General features: G+C 38.9%; 2 protein-coding genes across 10 annotated transcripts in view; one reads left to right on the top strand and one right to left on the bottom strand.

Moving 5' to 3' along the window:
- Positions 1–5,569, top strand: part of MYO6 (myosin VI) — a 150,957-nt gene extending 145,388 nt beyond the window's left edge. For all 8 annotated transcript variants that reach the window (XM_074398043.1, XM_074398042.1, XM_074398041.1 and 5 more), the window contains one exon: positions 162–5,569. In XM_074398043.1, the coding sequence (XP_074254144.1) occupies positions 162–361 (200 nt within the window). In that variant the 3' untranslated portion in view covers positions 362–5,569. The remainder of the gene's footprint in view (positions 1–161) is intronic.
- A 1,592-nt stretch (positions 5,570–7,161) lies between these two features.
- Positions 7,162–20,398, bottom strand: part of IMPG1 (interphotoreceptor matrix proteoglycan 1) — a 146,914-nt gene continuing 133,677 nt past the window's right edge. For both annotated transcript variants that reach the window (XM_003923274.3, XM_010334155.3), the window contains 3 exons: positions 15,937–16,135; positions 9,679–9,751; positions 7,162–8,192 (listed from right to left, as the gene is read on the bottom strand). In XM_003923274.3, the coding sequence (XP_003923323.1) occupies positions 8,115–8,192; positions 9,679–9,751; positions 15,937–16,135 (350 nt within the window). In that variant the 3' untranslated portion in view covers positions 7,162–8,114. The remainder of the gene's footprint in view (positions 8,193–9,678; positions 9,752–15,936; positions 16,136–20,398) is intronic.

Below are 20,398 nucleotides of genomic sequence, written 5' to 3'. Positions count from 1 at the left end.
TGATTGTTTCTGGTGGTTTTATTAAGCAGATTTCCATCTTAGAGGAAAAGTCTTAGAAAATTTTCAAATCTATGAGAATTAATAAGTATTTCAGAAGTACAGTTGATAACAAATGGTACTGAAGAAAGAGATGGTAATTTTCTGATATCTCATGGATACAGGTAAGGATGACATGGAGATGTGTGAGCTGAATCTTGAGGAGACTGGCCTGACTCGGAAGCGTGGTGCTGAGATATTGCCAAGACAGTTCGAGGAAATCTGGGAACGCTGTGGAGGCATCCAGTACCTTCAGAATGCGATTGAGAGCAGACAGGCTCGGCCCACCTATGCAACAGCCATGCTGCAGAATCTGTTAAAGTAGATGTTGCACACCAGCCTTACAGCTGGGAGCCTTTGCCATGGTACTTAGGTAGGGTGTGTGCCCCCAGAGTTAACCATTCCATGATCATGTTAGAGTTACTTCTATAAAGTGAACAGATTTTATTAATCATGGCTTTTGGTTAATTTGTTTAAGGTTAATTATGATAGCAAATTTGGGACCTAAAAATTATTTTTCTGTATCCCACTGTAACTCCTAAACCTCTCATTATTCTGACTATTACACTTGGGCAGATTCTGATGTTCTCATCCTTTGCCAGAAGACTATCTTACATCCATCATAATTGTTCTCTAGGAAAAGAGGACTTTTTTTCAAAATTCCAAATACTTTTTAAGGATGGCACAGTACCATATAACTGGAGTAATGAAACGTGAGCTTACAGTCTTATAATGACTAAGCCACTTAAAATGATTCAGGCACTGATGTCTTGTTATGAAAAGCTGTGTACCTTCTTTATAGATATTTTCAGAAATTTGTGGAAATTTTCATTAAAGGTGGAAAATCAATTTTTTTTCCTCCTTTGCAGTGTCTTACTTTGAGTGAAACAGTTCTAAGTCCTAGAATTCTAGAAAGAGCCTTAATGTATTTGATACAGTCTGTGATAAGAGGTACTAACAGTGTTCAGCACAGATTTGCTTTTCTTTGCTAGCACAATGTGTGTTGCTGTCAGAATATTCTTTTTCTATTCTGCGGACAAATGAAGGAAATTCAGATTGTTTAAATGCCTAAAAGTTTTGAGATAAGTTTTGTTTCATTTAGAAAAGGAAATAGGTTTTAGGTGGCATAATGGCTTAACTGGACTGAAATCAAATATTCTTTCAGCTTCATCTCAATTCCAGTTTTTGTATCAGAATCTTGTCCAAGTTGTTTCATTGATTTACCAAGTGCTCTGCTTCCAACATCTTTCTTTGTAAGAATTTTCTAGTGTCTTTTTTGGCCTTTGAGATTTTGGTAATTGTAGACCTGTTTCATAAGCTTTGTAATTCAGAAGCTCTTGTATTTAGTAAGTGCTTGTTTTACATAATTGATAATTTTAAAATGTTTTCTTTGTGTGCTGTTAGTGTTGATTCAAATGTCAGCAGCTTTAGGCCTAATATTTATGACTTTCATATTAGGAATTTAAAGACAAAAATACATCAAGGAGTTATGCTGACATAATTCTAAGTCGTTTTGTTGTATTTTAGAATAAAATTATAAAGTAAAATTATTCTCTGTACTGCTTTTTTCTCCAGTTTTTAGAAACCCTACCCTTTGAAATGAAATTCCAGTGATTTCTTTTTTCCCTAGAAAGATTACTTCAGTTAGGGAAATATTTCCCAGCTGACTAGTGTTTGTGAGCCACAGACACTGTCTTCGGAATTGCTTCTCTCATAATGTCTTAGTATAGAAATATTTATTTATTATGATACACGCAAGTGATTGTCTTGTGTTAAATTAAATGGTCGTGTCTGTGCTATTAAGTGAGAATGTAAATGGGATTATCTTTTGAAGGCTGTATTACTGCACAGATTCACCCACCCTTGGGTCATTTAGTCCCTGTGATTGATGACAGAGGTGTAGCTACTGAAATAAATGACCTGTTCTCGCTCTTCCATCTCTCGCCTTTAATTGGTGTTTTTATTTGTGTAGGATAGTGAATGATAAGCCTTGTTTCCTAACCAGTAGTGAGTAAAGTTCTTGAACAAAATTTAGTAGCCAAATTGGATTTTAATGACATGTCTCTTTAGTACATTTTTCAGAAACAGTTTTATATATATTTTAGATATATTCATAGGCACTAGATGGAAAATTAAAGAGTTAAACTTACTTAAATGAGAGAAGCTAATGTTTTGAGAAATTTTTAAGAAACGTACCACAGCAAAACACTGTTATGTCTTTAGTTTTTGACTCTAATAGTTAATACAATTATAGTTAATCTTAAGCCATGTTGTTTCTAATCATGTCACACCGCTGTCCTAGAACTTACCTATTTAAAATAGTCTCCTGAGTTAACTTTGGCCAGCAGGGCGACTGGCCTAATTCACATAGACTTAAAGTAACCTACATACGATAGATGCACATACACACAGATGCCCCGTTGCTGGAGACACTTAGGACCCTGTCAGTATTTTAAAGGAAATAGCAGGAGTGATGTTCTCAGTGATGTTCATGCAGCTGCTTTACCGTGTTCGCAGTCAAGCTCATACATGCTAGGGTAAAACTGTAGGAGTCAAAAGTAAATACACTCATATTTTAATCAGTCATTTTAACTTAGATTTAAAATTAGAAGTTTAAACCGCTATACTCTATATAAAGAACTTATCTTTTCTTACTCAATACTTGTTCCTTCCATAGCATATGCTTTGCAAAGGCAGCATGCATAAAATATTTAAAATAAGAGGACAGAATGTTTTTGCATTTGATTCAATTATAATGTAATTCCTAATTCTGGTAACATAGTTGAGATCTGTATTATGAGTACGGGTACTCATTGAGAAAAGGAAGTTTCTCTAATCCACGTATGTTAAGAGAACCCTGAGTTTTCTTAGTTGTAAAGTTGGGGAGATGGCACCTTTTCAGAGGAAGTTGAAAATATGAGGAAGAAACAAAATAGTGCACGTAGGACACAGGGCCACACAAAGGCATTCTGTTGTCAACACTCATTCTGCTTCCGTAATGGCTTTTCATAGGTCATTCTTGTGAACCATTTTGTTTTGCAAACAACCAAGGAAAGATCATCTTTTTTTTTTTTTTTTTTTTTTGAGACGGAGTTTCGCTCTTGTTACCCAGGCTGGAGTGCAATGGCGCAATCTCGGCTCACCACAACCTCCACCTCCTGGGTTCAGGCAATTCTCCTGCCTCAGCCTCCTGAGTAGCTGAGATTACAGGCACGCGCCACCATGCCCAGCTAATTTTTTGTATTTTTAGTAGAGACGGGGTTTCACCATGTTGACCAGGATGTTCTCGATCTCTTGACCTCGTGATCCACCCACCTCGGCCTCCCAAAGTGCTGGGATTACAGGCTTGAGCCACCGTGCCCGGCATAGGAAAGATCATCTTAAGTGAAAAATCAGTAGTGGTTGTGAAAACTTAGAGAATAGAAGTCCACAGGCGGCAAGGCATGGTGGCTCACGCCTGTAATCCCAGCACTTTGGGAGGCCGAGGTGGGTGGATCATGGGGTCAGGATTTCAGGACTAGCCTGGCCACGATGGTGAAACCCTGTCTTTACTAAAAAAATACAAAAATTAGCTAGGCACGGTGGCAGGTGCCTGTAATCCCAGCTACTCAGGAGGTTGAGGCGGGAGAATCACTTGAACTCGGGGAGAGAGGTTGCAGGAGCTGAGATCGCACCACTACACTCCAGCCTGGGTGACAAGAGTCAGACTCCATCTCGGAAAAAAAAAAAAAAAAAATCCACAGCAAGAATAATGATATTGTTTGTAGAGCTTTATTAATTGGATATTTTTAAAAGACATTTTCATTCACAGGTTATTACTGTGGTTCTCAGGGGATCCAAATATGTAGACCATTGGCTGCTTTACCTGAAGTAACTGAAGAGTACTTGGATCAGTAGAATAAATATTTATTGAATGAATCAGTCAGCCAATTAATATGATATTAGTGATAGACCTGCCTCCTTTTATGGAAGAGGTAACAGATCCAGAGAGGTCAAGGATTTAGTTCTAGACCGGAAAAGATGTAAAAGCCTTTGTTCCAATCATATGTAACAAAAAGAACCAAAACAAGTAAACACTTTTTAGTAGCCATTGTGGATTCCCAAAGGGTAGCTTCTTCTCTTTCTCTTCATCTACTTCAGAAGATGTGACAGGTTTTCCTTATTTATCATTACCAATAATAGTAAGTATTGAGAATTTTAAAATTTCTCCCAGAAGATTAACAAGCAGGGAAGGGGAGGGCAGAGGATATCTAAACACGAGAATAAGGACGTATTGCAGGCGGTGCAACAATAATGAAAGAGAACAGCAGTGGAAGAGACAGAAAGCTTGTGTGCCCCTAAAGATTCTGCACCCCTAGTTTGAAAACACCGATACATTTTAGGACACAGCACTCCTAGATCTCTACTTAAAGTTTTAGAATGAATAATGTGTAACTTACAGAATCCAAACCTGTGGTTATTAAAACTCCCTTATGCCCAGCGTATACATTCTTAGCAAATAGGAATGGGACTGCCACACTGGAGAAGTTCAGCAGTAAATAGACATTCTGTACATAAGCCTTTTTGTACATAAGACACTTTGTACATGAGTAAGATGGAGAGACTGGCAGAGGTAGCGCCTACTGTGCTGGAACCACCTCTTTGAGTACACTTCAGTTCAATTCAAATCAGTGTATTCTTTCTCCATTGCTAACCTAACATGAAACAAGCTTACCTGTCTCAGAGGTTTTTCCAGAGATAGTCAAGAAAGATTAATGCACATTCAAAAGGAGAATCTTCAATCCTAATTTATTTTTTGTGTTACATAGATTTAGGGCTGGATGTGGTGGCTTACATCTGTAATCCCAGCACTTCGGGAGGCTAAGTCAGGCAGATCTTGAGGTCAGGAGTTTGAGACCAGCCTGGCCAACATGGTTAAACCCTGTCTCTACTAAAAATAGAAAAAGTTAGCCTGGCGTGGTGGCAGGCAACTGTAATCCTAGATACTCAGTAGGCTGAAACATGAGAATCCCTTGAACCTGGGAGGTGGAAGTTGCAGTGAGCTGAGATTGTGCCGTTGCACTCCAGCCTGGGCAACAACAGCAAGTCTTCGTCTCAAAAAAAAAAAAAAAAGAAAAAAGATTTAGGGGGAACGGTACAAGTGCAGCTTTGTTGCATGGCTATATTGCACAGTGGTAAAACGTAGGCTTTTAGTGTACACGACACCCAAATAAGTGTACGTTATGCCCATTAGGTAACTTGTTCATCCCTAAACATTTTCTTACCCTCCCACTTTCTGGAGTCTCCAGTGTCTGCTATTCCAATTCTACTCCATATGTCCATATCTACACATTTAATCCCAATTTGTACCAAGTAGAATCTCATTTTTAAATCACAAAAAGGCTTATTAGTTGGCTGTTTTCTTTTTACTTATGAAAATTCATCTAGTTGGAACTGTCAATTTTTCCTCATTTCATTAAAAGTGTATATGTGATGCTTTCCCTAAAAACTGATGTACTGGAAATACAAATTAATAAATGCTCCCGGTATAGAATTTTCACTTGCATCTTGTGCTTTTAATACAGTTTCAGGGTGTCATGAACAGGTTGTAAGTGTTGCACTTATTGCCATGTCTCCGATGGAATAAGTTGGAGAATTCTGGGCTCCTGAGGCTTGATCCAGTTGCCAGGGCCGGAAGCACTGTGTTAACGTGGCTGCAGGAAAAAGCAAGGAACTGAAGACGATTGAAACTTCTTTGAACACTGGCCCCAAATTCCTATGTGATCTCCAACCAGGATACAGGGAGGACTGTATGTGAGTCACAGCTTCTCATTTTGCTTAGATTAGAGACACACCAAATCTTGGCTGCCTTTCTCCAGACCCTTACTAATCTGTTAGTGAGAAGACACAGGATGTAAACACTGGGGACCCAAAGAAGGCTCCTTCTCCCTAAGGCCTTGAAATATAGCTTGCCATTCCCTGTGTCAAGAACCTACTATGATCTTGGTGAGTCTTCTGAGCATAGAAGAAGACTCTGACTGTCTCGCCTCATCGGCTCTTCCCTGGCTGGTTGGAAAAGACCAACCCAGAAGTTTGGCGATCCAAAGGGTGAGAGACACTTACCACAAAATGGGACCCTCCCCACAGAATATAGTGCTTTTACCTACTTCTCTCTCCCCAACAAAAACTGTGTTTCCTGTACTAGTTAGAGCACAAGGCGTATAGGGAATATAGGGGGTGAGTGATGGTGCCAGATCCTTTTTACTCCTGATGAAATGTTTTCATGTGCTTTTGGTCAGCCTGTCATGCTGTCTATCATTTGTTTTCCCCTGTGAAGGGCCAGGGATATGGAAGTGGGTAAGTACACCTCTTGCCACCATTCTTTGCTCTGTGGCACCTTGTCATCGTATTTCACCTTGAAGTCCTTGTCCCACATTATAGATCTTCACTTTGGTATGCACACACCAAAGTTAGTGTGAGGAAGTAGTCAATGAAGTTATTATAGGATGACATTGTTCATCTGTGGTAGAAGACAGGATTGGGATGGGAATGGTAATACAAGTTAGGTGTTCTGTGAAGGTTTGTAACCCTTCCTTATGGGGCACTACCACCTTCCCCAAAATTGTCTCCATTATTAAGGAACATTGTGTGTGTGTGTGTGTGAGAGAGAGAGAGAGAGAGAGAAAGAGAGAGAGAGAGAGAGAGAGAGAGAGAGAGAGAGAGAGAGAGACAGTCCTGCTCTGTCAATGAGGCTGGAGTGAGTGCAGTGGTGTGATCTTGGCTGGGTTCAAGCAATTCTCCTGCCTTGACCTCCCAAGTAGCAGGGACTACAGGCATGTGCCATCACATTCAGCTAATTTTTGTATTTTAGTAAAGATGGGGTTTGTCGTGTTGCCGAGGAGGGTCTCAACCTCCTGACCTCAAGTGATCCGCCTGCCTTGGCCTCCAAAGTGCTGAGATTACAGGTGTGAGCCACTGTGCCCAGCCTGTTTTTATTTTTGAAGCTTACTATTAAATGTTGCTCTTGTTGTTTACTATTTTGTTGTCTTTTGGAAGCAGTAAAATTTTCATGCTTAAAATCATTTATTGAATCCATAAAGCAAATCTAGAGAATATCTACTAAAACATAGGCTCATTAAAAATTTATGAGTATAGAGCTTTTACTTTATTGAAATTAAAGTTCTGCAGCAAATATATATCTGATATTAGAACATTTGAAAGAGATACAGATTCATTTTCATTAAGCAGCACATTAAAAATGGTCTGAAGTGGATTACATTGATGCCAATCTAGGTATACACACACCAAAGTTGGTGTGACGAAGTATTCAATGAAGTTATTTTAGGAAAACATTGTTTATCTGTGGTGGAAGACAGGAATTGATTATGCCATATAGTACAACTTCACCCTTCTCCCAGTATAGCGTCTTCTTTAAAATAGCTTTTTGTAGTAACTAGTAAGATTTTCCATGATATGTATATCTGAACTTCAGTTTCTTTTAAATAACAATTCAAAGATTATTGGCAACAAAACAGTCTACTATGTAAGCAGTGGTTGCATATAAAACTAGTGTGCCTAATAACTGAATACTGAAGTTTGTGTTTATCAGACATTGTAGTGTGGAGCACATACACTCTCACTACAGTGCTTATGCACTACATACATTCATGCATCTAGAGAGACCTGCTTCTCCCTGCATAAGCAGTCATCTTTTAAATGTACATTCTAGCATATAAAGAGTTTGCTTCTCAAAAAATTGTTCAGTCTGCAAATAATAAGTAAGCTGTGCTTGTTGCAAATGATCTGTAATATTTTCAGGGAAGCTGGAAGCAAACCTGGTTGACTATCATCCAAGAATAGTAAAAATATATTTCACTGATTACATTTTGGGTTTTAATTAATAAGTGTCTTTTGCTTCAGAATTTATTGGCCGTCAATTACATGACTCTTCTATACTTGAAATACGGTGTGTGCTGATTCTCAGTGTTGACTGTGTGCCTGGATTTTGATGACCAGTGAATATACCTGCCTCTGCTTTCCTTGAGAAAGCAAATCAACTCTCTTGAGATAGCCTAATGGTAATTGTACATCTTCAGTTCTTAATTTCCTTCCCAATCTTGATGGTTAAATTCTTCATATTCTATGGGCAGTAATTCAGAATTTCTTTTACTGATTACCTGAAAGAGAAATAGTTTTAAAAACTCAAGAAATGCCACCCACGGTTAAACCAATGGTTCTTTCCAATAATACTGCCTCTGGTAGATAAGAGGATGTGCTTGCCATTTATGACATCTTTGAAACGTTGAAGATGGCCTCAAAACATTCTTAATTTTATAACCTACTAGCAATGTACTCCATGCCCTCTTAAGCCTATTTAGATTTTTAGGCTGACCCATGTCTTGGAGCACGGGTGGCAAACAGTCTGTGAATGAGTCACCATATTTCTGTCCAACCATAGTAGACACCATTAATGTATTACAGCATGCTTCCTCATAGAACTCATGTGTCCTCTGAATGTCAACACAGAAAACCACGTAGCCAGGAATAATTAGCATTGATACTTCATGTTTGTTGTTCCTGTCTTGAAGTGAGATGTAGTCCTTCAAGTTTACTTCCTACTGTGAAAATTATCACTTCCTTTTATTTATTTGAAATGTGATCCATAAGTCTATTTGGTACTTCAGGATTTAGTTGGACATTTTGTCAATATCAGATCCTGTGTCCTATTGTCATTTTATGGCCCTAAAGTTTTTCTGTTTTTCCAGTTTTCTTGGTTTCAGAAAACTGAAGTGGCACACATTCTCAGTGTGCGCTTGGATATATAAAACTATTATTAACATTTGGTGTGATAACCACAGTGTCCTTGATTGTATATTGACTGTGATAATTTATCTAGATGCGAACTTTGAGGCATTTGTTTTTGTCCAACATTGTAGGCTTTAGATAAAGTAGACATTGATTGATTATCACCAATTGTTTCTATCAAAAACTATAATTTTTGAAAATGGGTAGTTTTAGGCTAAAGATTGTCCAAGGTTTTTCAACCAGAGTCATTTTAAAAAACTATGTCAACTATAAATAAATTGTTTATAGACAAGTTATTTTTCTTTGTAAAATTAGTAAAATAAGTTGATTAAGTGAATATTTTAAAAGAGAGGTCTAGGACACTGAAAGAAATATTTATCTGAATATGAACTTTTAGGAATTTTTGAAGTTATTCATTGTTCACAAATCATGTTTCTTCATATTTTCTACATATTTTTCCTTTAGCTGATTATTACTTGAAATTGAAAGAGGCTATCTTAATGTATATAAAATTATTCAATGCCCGGAATATAAATTATTATTGTAAAGATTTCAACCTTAAAATACATTTGATAAATTACATGTGTATTTTTATAAGGAAAGGTTGGGAATATTATAAAACATGTGGACTGGTTTTGTTATTATGTTGTTTTAGCTACACATTTCAGTCACTCCCAGCCTTCTGCCTCTGTCCTTACATTAGAAAATATCTGCCCTCCTTAAAACACTAAACTAAAAATAAAGAGAAAGTATCCTGCTTTTCTCTATTTAAGAGTCAGGGAGAGAAATGTTTTTAATTTCTTTCAAAAGTTAAGTTGAGTAATTAAAACCAACATATAAAATAAAGTATAATTTTACCTTGTTATTTTGTTGATTTTGGAACTTTTTAACACTAGTTTTGTATGCTTGATTTTCAGAGTGATCTGGCAACCTACAAAAGAAAGCAAAAACATAGTATCTTGTTTTGTGGGCTTATCAGCATTCATAGTAACTACAGCTTTCTCCTATTTTAGTTTTAACATTATGACAAGTGAGAAGAGATAGTTTATTTTTGCAGGTGTCTTCTGTTTGAGTTGGAAGAAGTGTGCTTTCAGCATTTCCCCTGTTTTGCCTTTTAGTTGGCTATTTCTTAAGAGTGGTGTCACAAGGATTGGAAAACAGATTTATTTCTCAAGTTCTGAGTTGTGGTTGTTGAAAAACAACTCTATAATAGCATATTGTTCATAAAATTTAAACCACAATAAAATGTCACCTTATTCCAGTTAGAATGGCTATTATCAAAAAGCCAGCAAGTGTTGGCGAGAATGCGGAGAGAATATAAATGAGTATAGCCATTATGGAAAAACCATCTGTAGGTTCCTAAAAAATGAAAAATAGAACTATGGCCGGGCGCGGTGGCTCAAGCCTGTAATCCCAGCACTTTGGGAGGCCGAGGTGGGTGGATCACGAGCTCAAGAGATCGAGACCATCCTGGTCAACATGGTGAAACCCCGTCTCTACTAAAAATACAAAAAATTAGCTGGGCATGGTGGTGCGTGCCTGTAATCCCAGCTACTCAGGAGGCTGAGGCAGGAGAATTGCCTGAACCCAGGAGGCGGAGGTTGCGGTGAGCCGAGATCACGCCATTGCACTCCAGCCTGGGTAATGAGAGCGAAACTCCGTCTCAAAAAAAAAAAAAAAAGAACTACCATATGATCCAGTAATTCCACTACTGGATAGCTATCCAAAGAAAATGAAATCAGTATATCAAAGAGATATCTGCAGTCCCATGTATATTGCAGCACTATTCATAATACCCAGGATTTGGAGTCAACCTGTGTTCATCAATGGATGAACGGATTTTAAAAATGTGATATATATGTATAATATATATAAAATTATATGTAATAAAACTCAGTCATAAAAAGGATGAAATCCTGTCATTTGCCACAACATGGATGAACCTGGAAGACATTATATTAAGTGAAATAAGCCAGACACAGAAAGACAAATACTGTAAGCTCTCACTCGTGGAATTTAAAAAGCTGATCTCATAGAAATACAAAATAGAACAGTGGTTACCAGAGATTGGGGAGGAGCGGGAGGAGGGCATAATGGAGAGAGATTGGTCAGTGGGTACAGAGTTACAAGGAGGCAGGTGGAATACATTCCGGTGTCCTGTTGCACAGTAGGATGACTATAGTTAATGACATATATTTCAAAATAGCTAGAAGAGAGGATTTTGAATGTGTTTACTGCAAAGAAAGGATACATGTTTGAGATGATGAGAATGCTAATTACCCTGATTCGATCATTGTACAATGTATACATGTATTGAAATACCACATTGTACCCCATAAATATGTACAATTGTGTGTCAGTTAAATTTTTTAAAAACACAAAATACTATTAGATTCTTCTATATACATAATTTCTGTTAGTGTATATGCATTTTGCATTTTGTGTTTTTCCTCTTTGCATTATAAAATGGGTATAATATTCAGGAGCTATCTTCCTACATATGTTCCCTTATTAAACCGTTTTCTTTTTCCCAACATCTATTTATTACAATATAAGGGAAAGGGAGAAGGACGGAAAATTCTTTCCGTCCTAGTGCTTGATGGGAAGAAGGCAGAAGAGAGAGGAAGAAAAGTATAGTTTAAGGAGGCTGAGGCCAGTGCAGTGGCTCATACCTATAATACCAGCATTTCGGTAGGCTGAGGTGGGAGGATTGCTTGAGCCCAGGAGTTTGAGACCAGCCTGGACAATACAGAGTCTCGCTCTGTTGCCCAGGCTGGAGTGCAGTGGTGTGATCTTGGCTCACCACAATCTCTGCCTCCCAGGTTCAAGCAATTCTGCCTCAGCCTCCCAAGTAGCTGGGATTACAGGCACACGCCACTATGCCCATTTAATTTTTGTATATTTAGTAGAGACGTGGTTTCACTATGTTGGCCAGGCTGGTCTTAAACTCCTGGCCTCAGGTGATCCACTCGCCTTGGCCTCCCAAAGTGCTGGGATTACAGGCATGAGCCACTACACCTGGCCTGTATTTTTTTTTTAAAGAAAATTGAGTAACAAGTCCCTTGTTCTCTGTTCCACTACCTAAGGGAGCATTTTTGGTTCCTACTTGTCCTGGTTGGGAGATTTCGAGGCTCTGAGAATGCCTGGGAAGGGGCAGATGCCTGGGACCAGAACTAAGAGACCACAGGTAAGGAGAATATGGAACTAGAAACCTTCCAGAAAACCTGGCAAGACCAGGAGAATCATACCTCATTATATATTCCAAGCCAACTGAGTCGTCTAAAGTGATTGCTCAAATCATTCATCAGATGAAGTTTGGACTACATTAAACTGGACTAGATTAAATTCCAACCCCTTCCTCCTACAAACCTACCCACTAACCAAACCTACCCACTATTCAGTGGAGAAAGAGCTCAAAAGGAGAGTTGGTAATAACTATTGAGAGGGAAAAAACCTCCACCTCCTTTTCTCCATTTGAGGTAGAGCATGTGAGTGAACTTTTTGCTGTAGTTACAACAAGCACTTTCATATGATTAAAACATCCTCATAAATGTCACTTGGTACCATCATTACTGAAACTGGGTCCCTATATTTAGAAACAATTTTCATTGTTATAAGTAATGTCACAGAGAGTACATTAGGCCTATTAAATTGAAGGACAAAAGTGAAAATGTGAAGACCTGAAAAGGAAAAGTCAAAATCAACTCTGTTAGACTTAGGTTTGAATTTTTTTTATTCCTATGCTGATAATTGTAATAAAAGCCTAACTCATTACACCAAAAAAGGTGTTTCAAGTAAGTTCCTAGTACAACAGAATCTATATATACAACATCTAAAATTGAGGGAAATGTAAAAATGTATGGAGTACCGTTGTAAATATCATATAGAGGAAAATAGTAGAAGGAAAAATAAAGGCGAACATGTCATCAGAAACAAGTAATGAGCAATGGTAGCTGCCCTTCGTGCGTCGGTGGTAGTCTTCTCAGGAGGGCGCCTGCTCTCGGTGTCATTTCCCTGTCTCATCACTTTCAGGTGGAAGAACAGAAATGCAGCTAAATTTACAGCTCTTTAGAGAACGCTGTTTTCAAAGTTGCAGCACTTGGTGTTCTCATGGATTTGCGTCTGAGTTTAGGTTTACGTGCCAGGTAGGGAATCGGAGTTCTTCCTTACAGGGCTGCCCTTTGTTGACAGAAACAGCTCCAATAATGCTAGTAGTTGAGTAGCTCACACTGAGGGGCATCTAACTTATTCCTTCCCCAAAAACCATGAATTTATTCCTGTTATTCCCATTAGATAGATGAGAAAGGTGAAGCTTAAGGTCAGGGGGTGGGGAAGTGGCTTAAAGTTGTACCTAGTCAGAGGCGTACCTTACATTTGGGCGTAATTTTAAAGCTTCTAATTTTAAACAGTCTCTAATCTATGGTTGACTGGGTTTTAATTGGTCAGCTAATCCTTATATAAATAAATTTCATCACATAAATAATGGCATCTTGGGAGGAACGGACATAACTGATGGGAGGAGGAGCAGGTCACGGAGACGTGCAAGGAACCCTCAGAGCACGGCCGTGGTCCTGTTTCTTCACTGAGAGTCTGACTGAAGTAGCTCATGGGGCAACAGGGGTTTGTCCTCATGCTGAGCATATCAGGGGTTAATACTTAACGTTTAAAAAGGAATATTCACGAAGTTGAAAAGGGCAAAATTGGGTGATCTGGCAATTTCTCGCTTCTTCCTGAAGAAATTGCACATCTTTCCCTCGCTCCCTCCCTTTCTCCCTATCCCTTGTCCTCTCATTTACCCCTCTCCTTCTCCCTATCTATCCCGCGTCCTCTCAGCAGGGTGCCTGGCACATGGTGCTCAAAAACGTTCATTTCATTCCATTAGTCTAAGGAGGGTCAGTTTTCCAATGCATTTGAATCCCTCAAGTCCATACCCTGCTCCAGAGACAGGCACAGGTGGAGGAAGTGGAGCACCACCAACCTTTTCAAGAGATGTTTATTTCCAGATCACTCGATGCCTTGCTTTATTGATCTCATGTATGACAACCTAGAATTAAAATGATCTTTCTCGTCAAAGAAAGAGAAACGCTTAAAATTACAAATTGTACAGCCATCTAAAATAACAACTAAGGCTGATTAAAATAAAAATGGAATACATTGCTGTTCACAAAAGCCACATGCAACCCTCTTCTTATTCACTTTAATCCACTCTTATTCGCTGACCCCTTTCTTCCCACTCCTCAACCTTTCTTTGAAATTGCACACGTTGGCTGCTCTGAATGTAGTGAGTTCCCTCAGTTGATTGTTTACACTCAATTGCAGATGGGAATGCTTGTTCTATTTCCTTCCCTCTTCTGCTATTGCACTAGATTAGCCTAAAAAACATTTACACAAGTGATACATTAACATATTCTCATCATTAAAAAAGCCAGACCTCAATTTCACTTCATTCCACTGTTAACTGGAATGATAGTTGTGTATCTGTTCTACATTTTTGCTATGAATTTACTTACATGTTAGATCGAATCATACAAAACTGCCAGTATTTGATGATTTGTGACAAAATGGCAATGCCATATGGTCAAACCTAATATACTTAAGGTACAGTATTGTTATTAATTTAGTACATGTACAGGATCTTTTATGCTGCAATTTGCTTCTCATTTACTAATATGTTTTTCCCTCTATGGAAGCAGTAGAGTTGTATATTTTATTTGCCTTTAGCTGCTGTTTCATAGTAATGTACTGAATTCCAGATGAACCATTTCCCTGTTGATGGGCTATACAATTGTTTCACGACTCAAAGCAGTCATGCTGTGAACATTTTTGTAAGCGTATCTTGGTGCACAGGTGCAACTCTTTTTGTAGAATAAATTATCTAAAAGTAGAGTACCTGAGTAAAGTTTAAAATTTTATAGATAATGACAAATTTATTTTGAAAAAAGGCTTTTCCAATCTGTACATCCATCATTGTTGATGGTTTCCTCCATATTCCCACACTGTGTATTATCAGTCTTCTTTTGCCAAATTCAGATGCCGTCTTTTTATTGCTTTTGGGTTTCCCTGATTATAGTGAGATTCACTATTGTTTGTATTTTACTGGTCATATGGATTCATTCTACGAATTGCACCTAGTGTTGCTCATTTTAATATTAGGATGTTTGTCTTTATTAATACACGTGGATGCTCATCCTTTGTCCGTAGTACAGGTGGCATAATATAGAAACTTTCCCGCTCCCTTTTGGTTCATAAGGCCACCTTCGTAACACTCTAAATTCTGGTTCCTGAATAGACAGCTGTTTGTATCTTGCTTCCTTTTCCTCCTTCTAAAAAGCTTCTTTTAACCTTTCTGTCTGGAAATGAAGGAATGACTAAACACATCATAACACATGGAGAGAATGGACATTTATGTAATCACCAGTAATGATGATACAAAAAATATTTCATGATATGGAGAAACATCCTAAGTTTAAAAAAAAAGAGACTATCAGACAAGAAATTCAGATTCTATTGTACTTTAGAAAATTACATATAAATCAATTTTATATAAACATAAACACCAAAAGATAACAGTTAACGTGTTGAATTAACGGTTTTTCAATTTTATATAAACATGAATGCCAAAAGATAATAGTTAATGTGTTGAATTAACAGGATTTTTATTTTTTTCTCATAATTTTCTACATTTCCCAGCTTTCTTATGATGAAAGCTATTATGTTTGCTATCAGGGGAAAGATCAAATTTTATGCACAAATACATCCCCAGTTAAGGTAGTAGACCAAGTATTCCGTCTTTTAAAGCTGATATGGGTTCTTTCTTCCTTCCCTATTGGTCTTAAGGAAACATTGCCGGGAAGCCTAGAGCAGGGTTCTCAAAGGCGGGTTCTAGGACCAGCAGCATCAGTCTTACCTGACCCCACCCAGACCTACTGAATCGAAATAGGGCATAGCAGGGTGAAGTCCTGTTGTTTTAACAGTCCCTTTTCTGGGTGATTCTGATGCTCACTAAAGTTTACAAACCATGGATTGAAAGGACCATATGAATTTACTCTAATGATGGGTTTCTCAGAAGTGTGAGGAATGAGTTCTTGGGTCTGTGAGTTAACGTGCTTGACCCACCTGCATGGAGCTCCCTTTCCCTGGAGGACCTCACACTCCTTTGTGCCAGGGCCACAGAGGCCAGGGTTTAGACCGTCCAGGCCCCCCTGGCTCTCATAGCCTGGTTTGCAGCGACACTCCGCTTCCTCAGTCCGCTCGTTCTTTACGCACTGGGCAGATTCGCCGCAGGCCAGGAACTTGCAGGGATCTGCTTGATCAGCTGTAAAAAATGGGGCAGATTTTAACAAACGTATGAATATCTAAGCAGCGGAACTGGCAGCAGTCAAAGGCAAGAGACCAAATACATTTGATATCACCTCACTTTGGAGTGGGTCGCACAGTTAGAGGGAAAAGAAACGGGAGGGAAAGGAGAACTACACTCTGTATCTTAGAAAAATGAATTTGTAGACACAAGTGTTATTATATTTAGCTCCAAATATAATTATTTACAACCTTTAGCATGCATCAGAATCATCTGGAGGCCTGGTTAAAATGGATTCCCGAGCCCCACACTCCGAGTTCCTGCACAGGTGGCGTGGAATGGGGACTGAGGAGTTCTAGTTCTAAAAGGGTTCCAGGTGAAGCGGACGCATCTGGTCTGGGGAGCACATTTTGAAAACCACTCTGTTAGAGAATTAGGGATGTTTTGTTACTTAGCTTTTTTTTTTTTTTTTTTTAAATGTAAGCATTTATAAAGCAGTAAAGTCATTTATGTGAACAGGTCTGAGAACTCGGGATGATTTCCTGATTTTAAAAATAAATTGCTCTTACTCTCTTGCTAAGGTCTAATGTTAGAGAGTCATTCTTTTGGATTATTTCTCCTTATTAAAATTTAGATTTTCTTCTTTCTCATCATTAGTTGTTCTATTTTACTCTACTTCTAATTCTATAGGGTTGTCTCCAGTTCCTTGGAAAGTGGATTAGAAATTAAGAGAATCGCAGATATTTAGCTCTGGAAGGCCAGTGGCCCCTGTCTGCCTTTCCTCATCCTTATAGAGCTGAGCACTTTGAGCTCTCAGTAGAGAAGCAACTGGCCAGAGTCCCCAAGAGCCGATGGCAGAAGCAGAACAGGGCTCTTGTCATCACACCTTAGTTGTTTCTGACCTGGACATTTTCCTGTTTAATCACAGCAGCCATTTACTTTTCAGTTTATTCTTTCACCAAACACCTATTATGTGCAAAGAACTAGGGATCAGGCAACAGTAAAGCCATTCTTCCAAGAAATTTAGGAGAAGTAAGTAATGGATACAGAAAATTCTACACAAGAAACCCAATATCTTATCCAGTACGGAACTTTATTTTATTTTTTGAGAATAGAGTTTTGCTCTGTCACCCAGGCTAGAGTGCAGTGGCACGATCTTGGTTTACTGCAATCTTTGTCTCCCAGATTCAGGTGATTCTCCTGCCCCAGCCTCCCAAGTAGCTGGGATTACAGGTAACTACCACCATGCCCAGCTAATTTTTGTATTTTTAGTAGAGACGAGGTTTTGCTAGGCTGGTCTCCAGCTCTTGATCTCAGGTGATCCGCCCACCTCAGGCTCCCAAAGTGCTGGGATTACAGGCATGAGCCACTGCACCTGGCCACCAGCACGGAGCTTTAAATCAGCTCTCAGGAAGATAGTCTGGAGAAGAAAGCATCTTGGAGGGGACTGCTTTGAAGTGAGTATTTAGAGTGGGTTGCATTTTTCCATACAAAGACTAGGAAAGGCATTCCACCTGGAGGCAGCAGCAGGAGCAGAGCCACAGAACTCGAAACGGGAAGAGAGCAGAGGGAACTCGGGAAGGAGCAGAGACTTGTGGATGAAAAGGAAGAGAACTAAGACTGGGAAGGTAAGTTAAGACCAGTATCTAAATGCAGTGTTAAGGAATCTGGGCTTTATAGGCAGGTAGGAGCTGTGGAGGATTTTTGAGCAAGGGAAGGCTGTGATTAGAATTGTGCTTTATAGTAGAACTTAGAATTTTTAGAATCAGGATGACCAGATATAATCCGGTCCAATATTTCCCAAGTGGGAACATTTGCTGGACTCTAATTCAGCAGGATTTGATAAGTTTTATACTAAAAAGAAGTTCAGTGACTAAGGTTTTTAAAATGCTATGTGAAATAAATCTCATTTTCCTCTTTTGTCTTGCTCTTTCTTCTTCCAACCCTAACCCCTTCTCTTTTTACTTTTAAGCTTCTCAGGGTCATTAATAAGCTAACGTCTATTGTGAATCTTTGAGCTGAGAATGTATTCAGCAGCTTGCCAAACTGACCACAGTAACTCTGTGTAGCGATAGGTAGAGGCGAGAACTTCAGTGTTAGAAAGGCGTTAAAGTGAGGGAGATCCGTGCGACGAGCTCAAATGTTTGGGCAAGAGCAGATCCTTGAAAACATGCTTTTGAATCTGCCATCATGGTAGACCTGCCAAGTCTTTCTGTGAAGTTGTATTCTCTGAAGCTTGTGGGTCCCTTATGAACACTAGAACCGGCTTTCCCTTCCTCACAGTTCCTAAAGCTGGTCATGTTTAGGGATCCTTATCACTGATTAGGAAAGAACTCAGATTCACATTGACAACCCAGGTGATTTCACATCTAGGACTTGATTTAGTAAATAACAGCTGTCAGCAACTTTACACTTAGGACTGTGGCCTTGGAAATAGAAGCTGGGAGAAAGTAGTCAGAGGTTCCATTTCCTTCTCTCTGCAGTGGAGAAATAGATTTAACTTGAAAAGCTGACTGAGCATACAGATTCTGTCCTTCTAGACTAACAGGAGATGTACGATAACCAAAAGTTTCCTCATAAAAATAAATATTCATATTTTACTGTAATTTCCTTCAGCACAGCCAGGAATGATTTATGCATCAGTAAAACGCATAGTAGGAACACTGGAAAAACAGATTTATCCAAATCTGGGGGCCCTGAATTGGGTATAATTGAAGAACAAATTCGACCAGTTTATAAATTGCTTGCTTTCCCCATGTTATTTATTCAGGACCAGTCTACAGAGAAGTAGGAAACTTTAAGTCACCAAGCTTAGGTTTTGTTTGCTGTGTATTTCTTCATGGGTACAAGACGGCTAAGAAAACCTTCATTCATTCAACAAATATTGACTTAGCCTTTCAAAACCTTCAGCTCCAAGAATTTCAGACCAGCTGATTGTTTTAATGTTCATTTTTATCAAGATATAAAATTTTACATTTCAGGTAGCATTTTTAGAGCTAGAAGGCCTTTCAGAGACCTTGATTAATTTGTTCACTTTACAGATAAGGAAGCTGAGAGTCAGTGATGCTGCCACGGGCATGTCTGTGCTGAAGTCCTCTGACTGGTCTCACTGCCCTCCCTTTGTGGACTGTGTAAGAAGTTCTAGGGAAGGGCACAGCCCCAAGGGGGAGCTATTGGTCCACTTTGCTAATAAGGCAAGTGAAGGCAATTAGACTCAAAACGAGAGACTTTATAACAGTAATTTGTAAAGCAATTCACACAGCTTCCACTCTTATTATTTTAAAAACATTTTCCCTAGGTATTTTGATGACCTTCTTGACTTCGTCATTTTTCAAGGGACACCTAAAACTTTAGGCTTTAGGCAAAGACTGAGAACTGGATGTGGCCTGATTCTGCAGAGGAAGAGCCATGGAAGGGATGGGAACGATTGGCTCTATGTAGATGAATGGAAGTTTAACTAGTAGAACTTTTGTAAGAAAAATTTTCCCTATGTTTTCATTTTCTTTAGTTGCCATATCCTAAAGCAGCCTCTCACTATTTTCCTTAGAATAATGAACTAATTTGTGGGTAGGCCGTACCAATAGTTGTCTCTTCCTTTATTTTTTTTTTGAAGTGGAGTCCCCCTCCACACCTCTCGTTGCCCAGGCTGGAGTGCAATCTTGCCATCTCTGCTCATTGCAGCCTCCACCTCCTGGGTTCAAGTGATTCTCCTGCCTCAGCCTCCTGAGTAGCTGGGACTACGGGCACCTGCTATCATGTCCCACTAATTTTTGTATTTTTAGTAGAGACGGGTTTCACCACGTTAGCCAGGCTGGTATCAAACTTCTGATCTCAGGTGATCCACCCGCATTGGCCCCCAAAAGTGCTGGGATTACAGGCATAAGCTACCATGCCTGGTCTCTTGTCTCTTCCTTAATATATCCCAGAGCATGTGTACAAGACAAATTAGTTTGAACTTCCTACTCTTTGCTATTGATTTGATCAATAATAATAATCTCTTTGCTATGCTGCAACAATTGAAAATGTTCTGCTCTGAACACGGTCAAAAGCTTTGAAAGAAGGAGACAGAGAGACTTGAGATCAATAGCAGGTTAGGGAGAAAAAAGTAGATGCTGTTGTTTAGAATATTTTCAAGTCATGATCAAATTGTGTGTGGGTCTAAGGAACTGAAATCTTCATGACTGGTATGTAGACGAATTGGTCTATAATTGCCTTTGCTGGCTGGATTTGTTTAAGTTCCCTTCAAACCATTTATTTTTATGGTTGGCACTACAGAGAGAA

This window comes from Saimiri boliviensis, chromosome 4 (genome assembly GCF_048565385.1).
Source record: "Saimiri boliviensis isolate mSaiBol1 chromosome 4, mSaiBol1.pri, whole genome shotgun sequence".
In the NCBI taxonomy this organism is placed as follows: Eukaryota; Metazoa; Chordata; class Mammalia; order Primates; family Cebidae; genus Saimiri; species Saimiri boliviensis.
The sequence above is the reverse complement of the archived record's forward strand: the minus strand, read 5'-3'. Positions and strand labels throughout refer to the sequence as shown.